At 32.2% G+C, this 20,632-nt stretch overlaps 1 protein-coding gene and 1 long non-coding RNA gene across 2 annotated transcripts; one reads left to right on the top strand and one right to left on the bottom strand.

Annotated features, from left to right (window-relative positions):
* The first annotated feature begins 2,762 nt into the window (after positions 1 to 2,762).
* Positions 2,763 to 4,795, top strand: LOC146941056 (cell wall integrity/stress response component-like protein). Its single transcript, XM_085754846.1, has one exon. It carries the CDS (start codon positions 3,253 to 3,255, stop codon positions 4,591 to 4,593), a length of 1,341 nt encoding a protein of 446 aa, XP_085610972.1. The 5' UTR covers positions 2,763 to 3,252; the 3' UTR covers positions 4,594 to 4,795.
* A 13,922-nt stretch (positions 4,796 to 18,717) lies between these two features.
* LOC146941055 (uncharacterized) lies at positions 18,718 to 19,978 on the bottom strand. The gene is made up of 2 exons (XR_015032243.1): positions 19,657 to 19,978; positions 18,718 to 18,998 (listed from the first exon to the last, which is right to left on the bottom strand). It is a non-coding gene; the product is annotated as an uncharacterized LOC146941055 (long non-coding RNA).
* Between the last annotated feature and the right edge of the window lie 654 nt (positions 19,979 to 20,632).

The following is a 20,632-nucleotide window of genomic DNA, read 5'->3' as shown; positions in this document are numbered from 1 at the left end:
TTAGTAATACTTTTTTCCTTTCCTAAAACATGGTGACAAGCTACAAAATTATGTACATGTTTGGAATCACAGAGAATTATTTAACAAAATCTCATTGTGCCACCCTAATTTTGTTGAAACTATAAAATACAACTTTTGTAAAATTACCATAAGTCACTGTGATTTTATCAAGTTCACTGCGAGTTGAAACATACACTTGCATATGAAGTCAGCACTTCGAAGTAGAAGTTTGGATAAAAACTAGTGATGTATGGGACACTGGGACCAGAGATTTGTCCCTATACCTTTTTATTCTTTCTTATTTAACACATTAAACTAGATGTAGAAGCTTCGTCAACATTATTAAAACCAGCTATATCGTGGACTACTAGTATAACATTGTGCTGGAGACGAATCTTCTTGCAATCCATGAGTCCAGCTATAGAAAAATCTAAGCGACATGTTCACACAAGCACAATTTTTTTTAACATAATGCTGGAGAAGGCATTAGTGTATTCTCGCAATACAAAGATGAAATTAACAAGGTAAAAACTAAAAAGCCACAAAGCTGGATGATTATAATATAAGTGGCTTTTATTTTATTTTCTTTCACCCATTGCAATCCATAACTACAGCAATCATCCATTTTTTGTTCACACTATTGCATCAAATAGATAGAGCCCCAAGGTCCAACTATATAAATTATTAATGCTACTATATACTTTATAATCCCAAGTTGGAAGCTTCCTTTAGAATAAATCATGTTGCAGATGTTTACTAGTAATATATATTTCCCAAGGTCAAATAAAAACAAAGAATCTTCACCAAACTATAATCGTTAACAAAGAAAACAAAAATCTTGTCCCTCCATTCTCCATTGTACCGTGGACAATATTAAATACACATTCATTTCGTGACATAAGAGTTCGTCGACAGTTGAATATTGTTTGTTTCTAATTAAGTCAGTGATCACAGCTTAAATATTTATTAGGATAAGATTAGCAAAATTGAGAGACTAGTCCATTTTTTTTTTTTGGGACGAACTAAGGATTGTGCTTGGGTAATTACTTCTTCAAAGTTCAAAAAATGTTTACGGTGAGTATATTAATTTGTAGTACTACACAATCTCCGACCGTGCAGCATAGCCGCACTACATGCGTTGTAGCACATGTATCTGGACTAGTTACTTCTTCAAAGTTCAAACAATGTTTGCGGTTAATATTAATTTTATTACTTTTTTTATTCAATATCCGACTTAAGAGTCGACTAATTCGATAGATTCAATGCCACCGTCCATTTGTGATGACCCCATTTAAAGTCGAAACATAGGTCACCGAAATTGACACAGAAAAAATAAAATCTAAAAACTTTATAAAAAAAAAACACTTAAACATTCCAAATCAACATTATAGGCCAATTTGGTTACTAAGAAGAAATAGTACTGCATAGTAGAGACTAGAGAGAAACATGAATACAAAAATATTCGAGCAACATACTGGCTCGGAAATACATGTTGATTCACCAGCTCTTTCTTCCTCTAATTCACACTCCAAAAAGTCCAAATCAAAGCTTTGGCCAGATCTCATTCCACAAAGATTAAATTTGCCAATGACACGTGCTTGTATTTCATCAAATGTCGGTGTCACATTTTTTTTCATTTATCGGATCACATTTATTATTTTTCCCTTTCAATCCAACATTTACATTGTTGCTGGAGTGGTTGGGAAGGAAATTGACTCTCTCAATTGTTTTTCTTTTATAGGTTAACAATCCCACCATTAAACATTTTTACTCTCATTTTTTTTATTAAAAACAATATCATATTTTTTTTATTTAATGGTAAGATTATTAACACGTAGAAGACATGAGAGAAAAATAATTGAGACGATCTATTCACAATTGTGAAACACCTTTGGAGAAACTAGTTATAGTACATCCCTTTCATCAAAAGAAAATGTTAGCAGTACGTCTCATGCTGACAAAATTCACTCCTATGGAACCATATTGAGCTCAAATACAGCAAAAGATTTTCGACACATGCCTCCATTCTACATGAGAGGAGCTATTAGGAATTACAATTTTTTTTTAATAAAAGTATCACTTATGGTAATGGTTTAGGTAAAAGGTTCAAATTTAGTTGAAAATCATGAAAAAATCAATGTTTGAATCAAAGGAAAGCATGGAATTATTTTATTCTCTCAGCGGCTAGGTAGGCAGAACCCATAAATATTTTGTCACTTAGTTACCAAACTTAAGGAAATTATTGACCTATGAAAGTCATTGTCTGATATTAATGAAAATGCCACTAACAAGGAGTTGTTTGTTCTTAAAAAAAAAAAAAAAGTTGTTTGTTGGAACGAGAAAGTATTGTCCGGTCAAAAAGATACTTAGACAGTACACCCTCCGGTCACTATTATAAGCAAAAATCTACATTTTATATTCATTCATTTAATGATGCACATAGTCTTTATTATAGACTACATACATCATTAAATGAATGTACCTAAAATGTAGATTTTTGCTTATATTAGTGACCGGAAGGTGTATTTAATACACACAAAAAAGAAAGAACTAGAACAACAAATTAAATAGCAATGTGTAATTTCAAAATTACTTTTATTTTAGGATGTAATCACTTAAGTATTTCTTCGTACAAATCTAAAAAAGATACTCCCCTCGTCTCTGTTTAAATGTCATATTTGAATTATATGCCATTATTAAGAAAACAATTAGTTTTGTTGATTATATAGTACAAATATTATTTATTTAAAACTCTTTATTTTTGTTCTGATAAAAATTATAGGATAAGAGTGTGATCACCCAAATTTAATTATAAAATATGTCGACTTAGAGCACTGTGTTGTGAGAATAGAGTACCCATATGCATTATAATTATTGCTCACAAATGGGAGTAAGCAACATGGAAAACCGCGTTGTAGTGTGGGGAATTCTACTCTATACACTGTCTCCATGCACCATGTGATTTGTCTCATCTTTCTCAGTCCTCCCACTTTCACAATAAATACTTCCGATCTTACTCTATGTGCTCCCTCTCTCTCTCTCTCTCTCTCTCTTAATTCACACATAGTATACTAGTAGTATAGTATCATCAAACTATAAAACCATTAACCTTTGATTCCTCACTCTGCCGACCCTTTTCTCACTCTCCCATCATATTTAGTGTACATATATACATCTACAGATATATACCAATTTGTCCCTTTAGATCTTATAGGAGAAAAACCAGTGTCAAACTGTGTTTCATTTCACAAAATGGCTCCACTATTGTACTTTCATTGCAAAAAAATTCTCCTCCTCTCTCTTCTTTTCTTCTTCTTCTTTGTTTCCATCTCCTTCACTACCTGCTCAGAACCTCAACTCAATAGAAAACAGTTATCAAGTATTAGTAGAAGAACATTGTTGGAAGCTGAACTAGAAGAAGAATATGAACAACCCTTGAAAAAGAAATCAAGTACCAAAAACCAAACCAAGTTGATCAAACCAAACAATAACCTCTCCTCAAAAAACCAAACCAAAACCATCAAATCCAATACCAACAACCTTTCTTCTAAAAACCAAACAAAACCATCAAAAGATTCAAAACTCACCTCTAAAACCACCCTCACCGACACTACTACTTCACTCAAAAAACTCAACTCCACAACCTTCAAAACCAAGAAACTAAATTCCACATCAAAAGCCTCCACCACAAACTCAACAAAATCAAGTACCAGTAAATCCATTTCATTGGATCTTGTGAAGAAAACAAGTGGTGCTATAGCCAAAAACAAAACGACAAAACCCACCGCCACAAAAACAGATCAACAATCCTCGTCAAAAAAACCAAACAAACAGAACAACAACAACAACAAAAAAACACAACCTAGTACCTGGTTCTTCGACGAAGAAGACATGGATTTCGTTTCAGAATTCAAAGATCTCCCCATAAAATTCCAACAAACATTAATCCCAGACTTAGAAAAAATCTCAACAACCTCAAAAGCTTACATCACAAAAGCCAACAAAGAAATCACAAAAAACTTCAAACCCTACGTAGGAAACAAATACGCACCAACCATTGCAACGTTACTTTCATGTGCATGTGTATTAATTCCTTTACTTTTAGCCTCACTTCTTTTCAACAAAATCAAAGCTTATTTCTCTCTTCAAAAACTCTTAATCTTTATTCAAGCTTATTTATCTATCTATTTTTCTATGCTATGTTTCTCTTCTTTGATCACTGGTCTTGAACCACTCAAGTTTTTCTACTCTACTTCGCAGTCCACTTATCTTATCCTGCAGATCATTCAAACACTAGCTTATTTTCTCTACCTTATGATGCTTCTCATGTATCTTGTTTTGGTTTTTTCAACGGATTGTGGTTTGGGCTCGAAGCTATTGGGCCTGGCCCAAATGTTTGTGGGCTTTTCTGTTGGGCTACATTACTATATGACGGTGTTTCATAAGGTGGTGTTACGGCAACCGCCAAAGACTAATTGGAAAATTCACGGGATTTACGCCACGTGTTTTTTCATGATTTGTGTTCTTGCTAGAGCTGAGAGAAGAAAGAAGACTTACTTGGAAGAAGGTGGAGAAGAAGGAAAGAAAAATTAATTAGCTATAGTTAATTACAAAATTTACAATGTTGTTATTTTTTTTCTTTCTACAAAATTTGGATTATTAATTTGAAGCAATATACCAATCTTGTTGATGTGATATTGTGATGTAATGTAATGCCGTAAGGCTTTGGCTTATTAGTTAGCCAGCATTCAGATTCGTTGCATAAATAAATTGGGGTCATGGTTATGATTATAAATGTACAATTCATTATACTTCCTATTCTATTGAATGGTTTCATTTCGAGGGTAGGCCTATCTATGTTTCATTGTTCCCTTTTAATGACATGTGATACATTATTAGATTGGAGCATTACCTACCTTGCTAAGAAATTAGTGATGTTGGATTTGAATTAAAAATTAAATTTGGCGTGTCTTGTGTAGAATGTGATTCTACTTTTTCATTGTTGTTGATGTAAAGTGTAGAATCTATCTGCTTTCCTTAACAATTAACATGGTTTTGGATACCATTTGTCTGTCTTTTTAGTCCTATGTAACCTGTTGCCGCGTTGTACAGTTATTTGCACATTGGTTATTTACTTTTCTAAGTATTTCCTACTAACAAATGAAAACGTTTTTATCATCAAATAATAACCTTAATTTGTCCTCTAGCTAGCAATAGCAGCAGTTAAGAAGGTCAAATAATAGTAACTCTAATTTGTCCTCTAGCTATAAATCGTATGAATGCGCGTAATTTGTTTTCTCTTCTTTTTTCTTTTTTTCTTACTTAAACCATATTAGCTCGTATCTTTCCATAGAAATTCCAAAACACATCTAGGTTAGGTCATGTAATTGGTTCTCCTCACATGTTTAGATTTTTTTTTTCCTTAAATACTTTCTTAATTGCTTGTTACGCGTATCCATAGTAGTGTATATGATCATTGACCCAACAAAAAAAAATTAGTAGTGTATAATGTATATGATCATCTGATCAACTCATTGATCCAACCTGTATTTAATCCAAACTTGTTCTAGGTCAGGTCAAACCCAATTCAATAGTGTTTAGATCGGGGGATAGATTTAAAACTTGGAGTCTATCAGAGTCAATTTAATCAATGCCACTTTTTTTGAGTCGGGGGATAGATTTAAAATTTCAAGTCTATCAAAGTCAATGTGACCAATGACATTAATGTGTTAAATAAGTTAGTGGAGCTTATAATAAGAGAAAATTTATCTTAAGAATTGTGTATTCAACACCTATTTTAAAAGTGTTTTGCTAACTAGTGCCCTCAGGGCAATGGTTAAGGAACCTATAAATGGAAATTTAATTTTGCAAACATAAGATGTTACTTTTGATAAAATAATAATTACATATATTTTTCATTAAAACTTATTCCCTCCGTTTCAAAATGAGTGTCGTTTTAGGCAATTGCACACAGATTAAGGAATGAAATGAAATAATCATTAGACATAACACTTTTACTAAACTGCCATTGTTTTATATGAAAAAGACAAACTTAAAGTTGCATTGAAAATTGTGTGAGAAAAAAGTTGAAGTATTTATTGAGGGTAAAGTTGGAAGAACAAAATTAAAGTTGTATTGGAAATGTAAAGTGACATTCATTTTGAAACAATTTTTTTTGGCTAAAGCGACACTCATTTTGAAACGGATGGAGTACTTGTTTTAAGTGCATTCTCCATTTTAAAAATATACTCGTTGAATAGTTTTAGATATATTGAATCGTTTATGTATTCAGTCTACAATATAAATCAAATACATAAATTATTCAATGTATATAAAAAGTCTATTGTTTATTGTAAAAAGGATCGAAGTAAGTACTTTTTATACATCAATTTTACTACTATAATTTATTTTTATTTTTGACTTCTTAACGGTTGCCTTAAGTATACCTTTTAGCACATTCCATTAATTAAAGAGGGAAGAAGTGCCTTTTTTTTCTTCAATTAATCAAGTCTTTAATGTGTTTGAGGGATTGTTACACGGTTTTTATTTCTTCTATTAATTAAGATTATTTTTCTCATCATCTCATGATGGTTGAAAGAGAGGTGTTAGATCTTCTATGACTCTTCAATGGTAATGGAATTGAACTATTTTAATATTTATATTTAAGGAAAAAAAATGAAAAGGGTCATTTTTTAAGTTGATTCCCAAGTTGTATTTCATGTATAGTCCTATCCATCCTAAAGCGGATATAACGAATTTTGGATAACTATTGATAATCCATGTATAGTTCTATATAAAAAAATAGTTTGTTTTACATGTAGAGCAAATATTGTGACTCGTTTCATTGCGAATAAGACATCATCTTTTGTTTATCTCAACTACTTTGCGTTGAACCTTTGACTTTAGTGAAATGTCTCGGGCAAAGTTATGAACAAATGCGGTTTGGCTACTGTGATGTTTTTTATTTGAATAAATAAGTGTATTTCATATTTCACTACCCTATTATTATGTACATTTAGTTACCTCAAATAAGTTAAATTGTCCTAAATTTGTAAAAATAAGAAATTGAAAAGATTATCACTTGTTTGATAAATTTATTTCATATTTTTTTATTTTCAAAATTTTAAGTATATTTAGCAACATGATCTTGGGTATCTTTAGCAACGACAAGGAGAACTTTATTTGCAATGTAAATCGTCAATAAAAGATTCATAAATAAAATGAAAAATGAATTTCTTGCAAATGAATTACATTGAAAAAAACAACATTTCTAGTAAGTTTAACATAAAGTCAAGTATCGATTAATTTGGCCCTTCAAAGCGTGGTCGAAATAAGAAAATTAATTAGTTATTTTCAGTTTTTATTCTTATGGTGTTGCTTTAATTTACATTTTACTATATAAATCAAATTATTGTGAAATATTTTTGCTTAAGTATTAAATTTATATATTGATTTAAAAAGGTATTTTAACTTTTTTGTATTTTTCCCCTCCATACAAAAGTAAATTTTACAAAAGTAAAAAAGAAGAAGATATTTTAACTTTTTGTATGTGCCACTATGAAATGCATTAATTATTTTCGTGTGTGTAAAATGTGTTCATTCTTAGGACTTAAGAAGCATAATTGAAAGACCCAGAGGAGACTATGATAGTAATCTATGTGGGACACCGACGTTTATAGACACCATGTGTCGGTGCTATGTAGCATAGACAAGTGGCTTTGGCCATGTATGGCTGCAGTAGCAGAACCTCAAGTACGTTCCCTTCATTTTATTTTTCTTTTCTTAGCTAGAATAAAGAAACCTCGAACTACAAATACGGTATGTTTTAAAAAATCAGCGTTACATATTGGTCCTCCTGTGTATTTTGCCGTCGAATTAGTTGCAAAGTCACAATCTGTGAAAGTGATCTAAGGTAGACTAATAGTCAGTGTCATGTGATTATTTCAAAAGAAATGCATACCGGTACTCAAACAATTATAAGTGGCTTAACTTACTATCCATCCTTTAATTTAAAGGTCGTGTTAATCAGTGTCTATTTACATTTATTTGATACTAAATCTATAAAACCGCCACATCACTTACATTTATTCCAAATAATGTAGCTATTTGGAATAATGAAAAAAAAAAAACGAGAGGGTGAGAAGAGCAGATATGGAGTATGCGGTAAATCTTTTGAAAGAAAGATAAAGAATAAATTGAGAGGCCTTTCCATTCGGACCTAACCTCTATCACTATTGATGAGGCCCAATCAAAAGTAAGTTTTGTACTAGTATTATATAATTTATATTTACACCCTCCGTTTTATTGTATAACTCTTCAATTACTTTTTTTGTTTCCAATTTACATTTACCTCCTTTATTTTTTATAGAAACCTTGTCAATTTTTACATCTTGCTAAGAATAGAAAACACTCAATCTCCCTCAACTACCTCACAATTTCTTCTCCACACTTCTACACAAATGTTTGTTTTAGATACCTTGAACTATGTTCCTTCTCAAGGTCTCAGGTACAATTATCTCCGTGAAATTTGGATGTACTAGTTTAACTTCTTAAAAAAATTGTTTTACACGTCATGTTTGACTTACTTGACTTTTTACAACTATTACCATAAAACCATCAACTCTCTTAATTAAAATAACATACTTCATGTGTAACAAAGTAAGTGTTTGAACTTCAACCTCTACGTAATAAAAAACATGTGTTTATATATATATATATATATATATATATATATATATATATATATATATGTTTTGTTGCAGAGAAAGTGTATTTTGATTGCACTGTAAGCATATTTTACCGATGCAAGATTGAAGTCATGGATGTTGGAACAAAATGTGTTTAACAATGAACCTTAAAGAGTTTTGATGATAACAAGGTATTAAAAATTGTAAATTGGACTAGCTAATATTTGTTCAAGTGTACAGGACCACAGTTAAAAAGTTACATCATTGGTTGGTTCTGAATGAGCAAATAAAGAGCAAAAGGAAATGAAGCTTAGATGATTCTGAAGGCAAAGCGCTCCTGAAGTCAAGCTGCTCCTGAAGAAATACTGCTCCTGAAGAATAGTGTTTCTGAAGACAAGAGGTCCAGAAGCCACATCATCAGAAGCTGAAGAAGCTGCACCATCAGAAGCTGCAGAAGCTGCTTCATCAGAAGCTGCCTCATCAGAAGTCATTTCACCAGAAGCTGAAGATCAACTGGATTTGCAAAACATTCAAAGATTGTAGGATCTACATTGCAAAAGCTGTCTATTGGATTCGAAAACATAGCAGAAAATTAGTGGAACATTGCAACGGTCATTTCAAAGGTGTTTGAAGGCATGTGCTTGCAATTTGGACAAAAGCGTTGACATTGTACTATTGTACGAATTGTACAGCCACGTTCTCCACTACTCTGTTTTGTGTCCACGCTTCAAGACAAGAAAACAGCTCCAGAATACGGTCTCGCCTGCATATATGTTCCTTTGGATAAGGAATGGATTTCAAATTGGTTCTTCATAGGACAACAACCAAATCAGGCAAAAGATCATTGGTGAAAGATCAAGCTTCAACAACGACTCTTTGGTGTGCTGGCAATTTCACAACGTCTCTTTCACACCTCTATATAAAGGAGTGAAGACCTAGAAATTTGGTAATGCAAGAACGCTAAACGAAAGACTCATAACATTTTTACAAGTGCCAAATCTCTGCTGAAATTGTTCTGCATTCACTTAGAATTTCTGTGTCTAAAAGTCATATCTTAGAAATTCTTAAGTCCATTGAGTCTGTATCTGATTTGTATTGAGAGCACCTCTGATTGTATATCAAGTGTTCAACCTTAAACAATTTTCTGTGTAATTTTGTTTAGTTAGGAAGTCTCTTGCAGTTGTGCTTGAGCAGGAAGTCTCTTGATTGTGTTCTTGAGCAAAGGAAGTCTCTAGCTTGTGTGCTTGAGCAAAGGAAGTCTCTTGCTTGTGTGCTTGAGCATTTGTAATCAGATATTACTCATAGTGAAATCTCCTTGGAAGTGCAAGGGGGACTGGACTACTTCCGGATTGTGGAAGGAACCAGTATAATTGCTTTGTGTCGTTCTTCTTCTCTCTCTCTGTTTTATTCCGCTGCATTTAGATTCTGATTATCACTTCAGAAGCTGTCTCACTTAGCTTCTGATCAGTGTGTTCAGTTTTTAGGAGAAAAGAAGAATTTTTCAAAACACAATTCAACCCCCCTTCTTGTGTTTTTCTCACCTTCAATGGAATGTTCTAAAGTCCATGCACTTCTCTTTTTTCCTTACGTGTATCCCATTTAATCCAACGAATTCTCCGTTCATCTTGGTTTTTTACCTCATCATAACTTACTAATCCTGCTTTCAATATGCTCACATGAATCCATTTGAAGAAGAAACAACTCATCACATATATAGGAATTGATTGAATCACTAATTTGACAAAAAAAAAAAAAAAAACTTCTCTCCTTACCGTGGATTATTTTTCTTTCCACCCCTGAGCTTCGTTCACACCTTATCATGAACCAAATTGAATATTTGTTGCTTAGACATACCTACAAAAGAAGGATGCCCCATATACTTTGAATGACACTCAACGATCTTAATTTGCATCCAACCATGGAACATTATTTTATAATCGTCAGGTACATTTCAACTAAAAGATATTTCTTATCAAATCAAATTGATAAGTTTACTGGAAGTATATTGATAAGTATCAAGCACTCTTTGAATAGTCTGAGCATCTTGAAGAGAGTCCCTGCATAAAATGATGTTGTCATCTGCAAAGAATAAATGATTATATTTTGCAGCCCCTCGAGCGATTTGAATTCCACGAAGAATCTTCTCTTTCATTTGCCCTATTTAGAAGCCCAGAGAAATCTTTAGCATGTAATGGAAAAGACTCAAAGGTTAGTGGGGCATAATTAAAAATTAATCATCCCGATGTAAAAATAGTTTGAAATTTTCCAATAACGTAAAAAAGAATAAATTTTAGTCTATTTATAATTGTTTTTGTGATTGTGTTAAACACGACATCGTAGGAAGAGAAGTTTCTCTAATCATCAGGAACCTTCAAACTTTTCTTTTTTAGAATGAAACATATTGTATACTTGATGTTGCTTGGATTTCTACCACCATTGAGAATCTCCAGAGTAAAAGAATACATCGTTACTAACTATACTCTAAAGCTAGTAATAAAATAAAGTTGGCATTCTGTCATGACCTGGGCAACACGAGACTTTAAATTTTTAGGAGCTAAGAAAATATTATGTTATGTGAATTATGCTTCCAATATGTTATACATAGAACCCAACAATCTATCTTTGATCACTTCCACCACTTTGAAAATTCTTTCAGGATGACTAGTAACAAAAAGGTCATGACAAAAATTATTAAACTCCATGGCAATGTCCTCCTTATCGTCAAATTTTCCCAGTTACCGCCCCATATATAATCCACCTAATTTATATGCTTTCTCTAAGAAATTTTTTGATGACTTTTTTTAAATCACCATGCTTTAACCATAAAGTACGAGACCCTTGAATCGATCAAATCTCCTCACTCTCCACCAAATCATACAATTTAGCCTCTGCTTTACAAATTTTTGAAATAACTTCTTCATGTTGGGATTGTTTATTAAAACTGTCCAATTTCTTCTAAACAATTTTTATTTGGTTGGTAACATCAATGAAGCGTTCCTTGCCCCATTTAAAAAGATAATTCACAAAACAGTTAACCCAATTAGACATAGAATCCCCTGTTATCTCCCAAACACCCCTCATTCATTCTGAAATATTACACAAACATGGTAAAATAATAGATTTTGTAGAAAGTATAATATAAAATATATTATCAATTAATATTACATAATGAATAACGAAGACAATCAATATTGTTTGAAAACATCTACTTATATATATAAGAAAGGAAATGTCCATTGAATTTACCAATTTGCCCCTATGAGGGGCATTTTGGTAATTCAATTATTGGATGGTTTTTTTTTTTTTTAAGGTTTGACCTATGAATTTCCATTTTTGCCCCTAACCAATTTTTTTAATTATTTTCTTATTTTTATATTTTTAATAACATTTAATTATTTTCCAATTTTTATATTTTTAACTATTTTTTCAATTTTTCCTCCCAAATTCAATTGCTTCTACATTGTCGTTGTGGGAGATTAAGGTATCGTTTGACCCGACTTTTTTTCAAACTTCTCTACATTTTTAAGGAGAAGTTAGGCCGAATACAATATCAATTAAGTACTTACTAAAAAAAGTACTTTTTTTGAACGCATAAAATTGAATGGAATGAGCTTTGACCAAAAGCTGTTGAATGTTACTTTAAAAAACTACTTCTCGACAATTTATTTCACAAGCACCTCTTTTCAACTCACGCCGGAAACTTTTTCTTTATTTTTTAATATTATATTTCAATATGTTTTTTTCTTCCATTTAACTTTATTTTTTTTTAACCGTTCCATTAATTTTTTAAGGAGATTCCATTTAATTTTATTACCTTTTTTCAAAGGAATTTTATTATCTTTTTATCACTTATATATTTAATTTCAATATCGTTTAATCATCACAATGTCACAAATATTTTTATTCACGCTGTCATTTAATGATCCCAAATATTTTTATCTCCTTTCTTCAACCTCGCGAATATATATACACATTAACGTTTAGAGTAATATTTTATGTCCGTCTGTCTGTTTTTTTGTTACGCTAATGCATATAATTTTTTTAGTGTTGCTTGGTTGAGTGCTACCTCACCAATTTTTTTAAATATTTTCCAATTTTTATATTTTTAAAAACTTTTAACTATTTTACAATTTTTTTATTTTTAACTATTTAAAACTAAGTTGATGGTTCATGGTTTTTAAGGTTTATATTTTGACATATTACAATGATTCACAATTATCCGTCATTTTACCATCTATCCTTTCAATGTAATCTTCCAGACTGAATATTACTAAGCATATGTGAAGAGACTGAATATTGCTCTGTTGATATTACTTTTTTGACGTCAAAGAGATTTTTTATTTTTTAACGGTCAAAATATTAATAACAAGTTCCTACACAAGACGCTAAAGAGTTTAATGTGTTTCTTTCGTTCATTTTGTGTCATATAAATATTGGTGTTAATCCCTTTTTGGTAACTCTATGACAGTAGCGCTCACTTTTATAATTTTAACTATTATGTAATTTATGATGTTTTCCTGCTCTTGATAAAGCTTTCATAAATATTTTGATAAAGTTTCCTAATTTTTGTGCAATATTCATTAATTTGTTCATTTTTCCTTCGGAACAATTTTTTTACAAAATACGTTACTGAACCCCATGCCTTAAACCATGCATCACAAATATTTGGATTATGCGAACTTCATTCTCAAATTTACTAAGAATGGTAATATTCCGTAATTTGAACATCTCTCCTTTAAAACAAGTTTTTAAAAGTGCGTATAATTCACATGAAAGGACTCGATACTAAATTGCAGTTAATATCTGCCTTTGCTGTAGATCATGTGAAATGATTTATATACGTTGAAACTGAAAGGCAAAATGATATAAATCAAGTAGAGAGGCATTCAACTATCTGTCTGATTCAGAAGTTTGTTCACCTGAAAGGAATGGATACTAAATTACAGTTACTATCTACCTTTGTTGTAGATCATGTGAAAGGATTTATATACGTGGTACTAAATTGCATTTAATATCTGCCTTTGTTAGGGGTGGCAAAAATACCCATGCCCACGGGTACCCGTGGGTAAAATCCGTCACGGGTATGGAGCGGGTAGCTAAACTGGCATCCACGGGTATAATAAACGGGTATTTGACTACCCATTATTATCTGGACACAGACACGGATTGGATTGTATCCATACCTATGGGTACCCATACCCGATAATAAATTAAGTAAATTACTAATATATCTTTATATATCATATCTTATTACTTAAAGTTGGTACCTTATTGAAGAAAATTTTACCCCCCACCTAAAAATCCTCAATAATAACCTATTTTTATTTTAAATTTTTTTAATTCATCTTATTAAGTTCACCGTTTCCACTTCATTCACATCATAAAACATATAGATTATATAAGAATCATGAATTTTCTATGAATTATGTATGATTTATGAAATTTTGAGTGGATTATGTATGGATGTTTAAAAGTTGAAGTTTTTTGGTAATTAAAAAAAGTTATTATTTGTACCAAAAAATAAATAAATTCAAAACTCCATGGGTACCCATGGATACCTCAATACCCACGGGTACCCGTATAGTGAGTACCCACGAGGATACGGGGCGGGCACTGGTATCATACTTATCCAAACGGGCGGGGACGGGTATCATATTATCCGTACCCATGGGTATCCATTGACATCCTTAGCCTTTGCTGTAGATAATGTGAAAAGATTTATATACGTTGAAGCTAAAAACACAAAATGATATAAATTAGGTAGAGAGGCTTTCAGCTATCTATCTGATGCAGAAGTTTGTTCGCCTGAAAGAACTAGATACTAAATTGCAGTTAATATCTGTCTTTGCTGTAGATCATGTGAAATGATTTATATATGTTGAAGCTGAAAGTCAAAATGATATAAATCAGGTAGCTTTGGTAATAGGGTTTTCATTGGTTTATAGATAGATATCAATTATTACTGGAAAAGTGTTTCTACAGCTGACAAAATATGTTTTCATTTGTTACTTGTGATCAAACCATTTTAAAGATTTAATTTTGTAATCCGTAATGTAAGAGTACTCTAAATATTGTATTATGGTTTATAATTATCTGTCATTTCACAATCTATCCTTCCAATATAATATTTTGTCAAATACGTTACTGAACCCCCGTGCGAAGCACGGGTTTGTAACTAGTATAAAATAGAAAAAATATAGATTAAATTAAATATATTTAAAAAAATTAAAAACCAACAATCAATAGGTTAATTCATTATGTTATACCAATAAATAAATATTAAACTTTACTTGATGTGATTCCAAATTCATCTAATAATATTTGATCTTATTTTAGATCAATTTAAATTTAAACATCCTTACTATTAAGACACTATGTAATAGACAAAACAATAGAACATGCGACGCATAATAAGTATGAAGTGTGCTCATTTCAAGATTTAGTCGTGTTGTTTTTTTGGAACCTTAGATTGTGCTTCTTTCAACGTTTCAGGTTTAATTCGTTGGTGTCAATTTTGGTGGACCAAGTCCATAAAGAGATATAATTTGGCTTTAAATGAGAGCCCTGCAAATGAATGATGTGACTAAACCCCTTGAAACACCTGGTTCTTGGGGTCAGATATCGAGTTTCTAGAAAACAAGCATGAAGTAGACACTAAACCAAGAATCATATAGTTAAAACAAACTAATTTAAAAATGACAAAACTATCCTTCAAAACAAAAGTTGGTACAAGTGTATATAATTCAATGAAACTTATAAAATTAACCTAAATTTATTAGGTTTAAATGGTAAATATTAGTATCATGTTAGTTAATTGATAGAAACATTGCATAAAAATATATCTAGAATCAGAATTCAAACTCTAACCTGTTTTATCTTGGTTTTCGGGTGTCAAACATTGATTACGTTTGAACCTTTTTAACCGGTGATATCTCATTTTTTCTTGGGAAGGGAAAAAATAAGCAAAACCCTTGAGAATCGAGGTCCGGGAGTTGTTTTCGCTACGGGAAGGTGTTAGGCACCCATAACGACTATAGTAACCTATAGGAACCGTCTTTACTTTCTACGCGCGCGCTTTATTTTTAAATGCTATTTGGAAAATGATATTTACACCTAAAGTTTACTAAGTCAAGAATTGGAGGGAGAAGAAAGTGTTTTGAATTTTATTTTATTTGAATTGAAGGAATTTTGATTCCTTGCCTACGTACCCGTTTAAGGGATCAAATCCACCGTAGTTCTCTTCCAAAAATGTTTTTGTTTTTGTTGGTTGATTTTAAGTTTGAAAAATTGGAATTTTGAAGAATGGAGATTGAGAGGCCTTAAAGGCATGAGATTTAAAAAAAAGTGGGGTTTGATTAGTTACTTTGAAAAAGAAGTCAAGTATGATTAAAATTCATTAAAATTTTGTTTAAGAAAATAAAAGGAAAATCAATGGGAATTTGGATCCCAAAGTTTATTAGAAAAAAAAAATTTGAGTCATGTTGTTCATGTTTTTAGAAAATGATTTTTCTAAGTGTAAATCCTAGGCATTCATCTAAACATTCAACCCTAAACATACATCTAAACATGCATATCCTAGCCATATATCTAAAAACATCTATGTGATGTGTGTGCATGTGTCGGTGCTTGTGTCGGTGTACATTATTAGAGTCCATAGTCCATATTACATCATTGGCCTAGATACATTCTATGGTCTTGCAAGAAATTAAAATTGCATAAAAGTAAAATACAAAGATCCCTAGGTTTTACATACTAAGTCTTTAAAGCTATAGAAATGAAGTGAGATGAGGAATGCTTATGAATGAATGAAACATGAAGTAGAGTGGTTAGTGAAAATAAGGCATAAAATGATAGAAAGATAGGCAAGGAAATACTAAACAAAGAATAGTAAAGATGATAAGAATAGTGTGTCAAAATGTAGTAAAAATTCACAATAACCTCTCAATAAGTACATGACCTATAATTCTCCTATCATAAACAATTTTCAAAGACTTCATTGTATTATGAGTGTGAGAATTATAGGGCATATTCAAGTCAAGGATCATGACGTATTTTTAGGTACACTTAGCACTTTATTTTCACATACACACATTTACATGACTTGTAAAACAAGAAACTAATTACACATATTCACATGCAGCAAGAAACACATACAAACAGTAGCTAAAACTTCACAAAATCATGTGGTATAGGTCACAAACATTTATCAAGAAATTGGAACTAGAATCAAGCAAATTTTCACAAGTTTTTTAATACAAAACATCACAAAATAGCAAGAAAATCATCACATTATTATTTCCAAGTTTTAATATGCAAAAATCATCACAAAAATACCACAAAACTATCAAGAAATGTGTATGAAAATTTTTAGAATTTTTAAAGAATTTTTAGACACAAGAACATATAAAACTTCACAAATTTTAACTAAAAATAGTAATCAATTAACAAGAAAATGCCACACATTTTTTAATCAAAATTTAAAACATAATATCATCACAAAAATATCAAGAAAATGATCAAGAACGCACAAGGAATTATTTAGAATTTTTCACAAAATTTTGGCATGGCAGGGGGGTGCAGACAGCAGTACTGGGTGGTGTGAACAACATTCAGTAAACAGACAGAAGACAAATTACTGGGCTTAGTAAGATGCAGATCGGGCTTGGATAAAGCCTACTGGGTCATGGGTGGGGTTATAGTCGAAAACGGGTCAACAAGGTTCAAGGAGGGATTAATAGTAGCCGTTAGATCAAAGATCTAACGGCTGGCAAGGGAGGCGCACCATAGGTCCACTAGGCGCGTACACATACGATTGGGTAAGGGTATATAAGCTAAAAAATACACAGGAAGCTCACAACCCTAATTTTCTAAACTCAGCAGCAGCGGCTGCTTTCTCTTTCTCCCAACCATGGTACCTTCCTTCGACTCTTTTCTCTTCTTTGTTTTCAAACACGTTAAAACCATAACAACACCAATATCCACACAGACTCCAACTAAACCTCCCATCTTTCAATCAATATCCCTTCTTCTTATCCTCTTAATCGTAAAACAAAATTCGACGTAACCAAACACATAATAAACGACTTTAGCAGCAATCAAAACCAAAGCGCAACACATTCAAATCCCATTCAAGATGATGATAACACAGACAACATAGCAAGTTCATATCAGAAGCAATCAACAAACATGAGCTCCCTTAGGAATCTGAGTCTAGTTCTTGCTTCAAATCGCCTTTTAAAACCTAGATCGGGAACAATTTTAAAACTGAAACCATTTTTTACATATTTCAAATTGCTTTTTTCTTTTAAATCGATTTGGAAACTAGTTTCAGGTTCGTAGCAACAGTGAATGGATCGGATGTGAAAACGGATGTTACCTCAGTTACGAACGGAGAAAGAATGATTTTGTTTCAACTAGCTTCGATCTGTTTCAGATAGCTTCGATCTGAACACGTACTACTCCGATCCCTTGGTGAAACTCGTTACTGCTTCTGTTGTTGTTGGATTTCGAATCTTGCGTTTGGATCTGGAAATTTTGTCGAGTTTAGACTCGCGCTTGTTGCTGCTAGGTGCTTGATTATGAATCTGGACCAATTTTCTTCTTCACGTTGTTTCCTTCGTTTGTGTCCTTTGAATCTTTGTGATGTTGCAGTTACGTATTGGTTCGAATTTGTGGTGTGTGAGTCTGAATTGTTGACGAAATCGCAGAGATAGAAACAACGTTGTTGTATGAACGGAACGGAAAAAATGGTGGTTTTTAGTTAGTTGCGGTGGTTGTAGGTGGTTTGAGTGGTGGTTGGAGGTGGTTGAGAGAATTGGTTACGGTGGAGAGAGAGTTGGTTAGAAGAGAGAGAAAGAAATTTTCTATCTCTCTTTTCTGATTTTTTTGTGAAATTTTTGGGAAGTGTGAAAATGATTGGTGTTGACCCTTTGACTGTGATTGTAACACCCCGTTTTTTCCAACTTAAAAATTTCATAAAAATATCAGAATTAATCATCATAAACGGAGCATCACACTCATCAAGACATCATTTCCAACATTAATAGTAGTATCATTTACTAAATCAACCTGTCTTATAAAATTCAAGGATCAAATACAGCGGAAATTATATTACATCATCACATAAAATACTTAGCACAAAGGCTACAACTTAACATCTTTAATAATAGTCTTCACCAAATACTTCAACAATTTTATTAATTAATACGTAACAAGGAAACAAAACAACAGACGATTCCCATCCCGTTACGTATCAGAGCATCCTAGACGACACAACGGACCACTCTTACAATCTGCACTAATCTTCGTTACCTGCACATTACCCACGGTCGAGGTAACATATACGCAGAAGGGGTGAGATTTCACAATCATTAACAGCAAATAATAATTCATAAAGATTAATCAACCACATATATAACATATTCACTTTATATAACATCAATTGCATCATCAACAGCAACAACATCACAATAGTCATTAATATCTCAACAGTCATCATTTATTTAATATATTATGACAACTACACATCACGACAACAACGACTCAACACAACGACAACAACAACTCAGACGACTCAGCATGCTTGTGGTACCACCCATCACAAAGGTCAGTTTTTGGACCTGTCAGGCCTAAAGCCCCCATCACTAACATCACTAAGGTCACTAAGGACCTGCCAGGCATAAAGCCCCCATCACTGACTACACAACGACTCAACTCGACAATGACGACAACCACGACAATGACAACAACAACCACTTTCACAACAGCTTCACAATAATTCATCAGGAATCATTATCTAAATGTTTTCTATGACTAATTAACCTCTCTCTACATCAAATTACACTAAAATTCACTTAGATCTACCATTTTTTTATGATTTTGACCTAACCCCCAAATCCTAAAATTACCCCAATTGATTGAACTTCATGAATCAAAACTTGATAAAAATGAGAGTTAGTCCCACCCTTACCTCAAGTGCTTTCCTTCCCAGTATTTAGAGAATTCTACCCAATTGTCGGAACAAGACTTCAAGAATTATTCTTCACCGAAGAGAGTACCCAAGACTTCTACTAAGATGAAGTGTTTACATAAATAAATGGAAGGACTCAAATAGGACCGACAGCTTGCAGTTTTAATAAAAAGAGTTGGGATAAAAATGAGAGTTATGCGTGTACCGCTAAAAGGATAGATGGATAAAGTATGGCTTGTTTTTAGAAACAAAGTAACACCTACTGAAATGGGAGAATTTGCTACTATATATGAGTAGTTGGTTTTAGAAACCAAAAGATATTATGTGCTTTTGCCAAAAACCATTCACGTATATAAAACACCAATGAAAAACACAAATTGACTTGGCTTCTCAATTTAAGGAACATGTCTCCACAAATTATGCTAAAAATGAGGAGCTTGCTTCCTCTGGTGGTCCCACTTAAAATAAAATGAATGGAAAGATAATTCAACTAAGTTCTTCTCTTTCTCTTTCACGTGATTTTCTTTCCTTCTTTCACGGTTCTCTGTCCCTCTTTCCTATCTCTCCTTTCTATCTTTTCTTTATTATACTGCCTACTCACAAAAGGGCTACTCACTTAACGGTAAAATGTCTAATTAAAACCCTCCTCACACCGAATTATAATATTCTTAATCCAAAAACACACATAAAAGCACATAAAACACATCACAATTATTTAAATAATTAAATAATCACAACGGGTGTTACAGTGATGACTGGGATTTATAGGTGATGACTGGACCAATCTGCTGATGCCATGTGGCACTGGACTTGTAACAAAATTTGACCAACTTTGACCTGCAAAAATAACAAACTAAAAGGACCAAAATGCAAATAACAAAACTTTAAGGGCTAAAATGCAATTAGTAACAATTTTTAGGACTAAAATGAAAATAAAAATAAAATTGAATTAAAATTGGTAATATGGAAAATAACG

The sequence above is a fragment of the Medicago sativa genome, chromosome 3, assembly GCF_051527215.1.
Source record: "Medicago sativa cultivar Bolivia chromosome 3, Bolivia_mono, whole genome shotgun sequence".
In the NCBI taxonomy this organism is placed as follows: domain Eukaryota; kingdom Viridiplantae; phylum Streptophyta; class Magnoliopsida; order Fabales; family Fabaceae; genus Medicago; species Medicago sativa.
The sequence above is the reverse complement of the archived record's forward strand: the minus strand, read 5'-3'. Positions and strand labels throughout refer to the sequence as shown.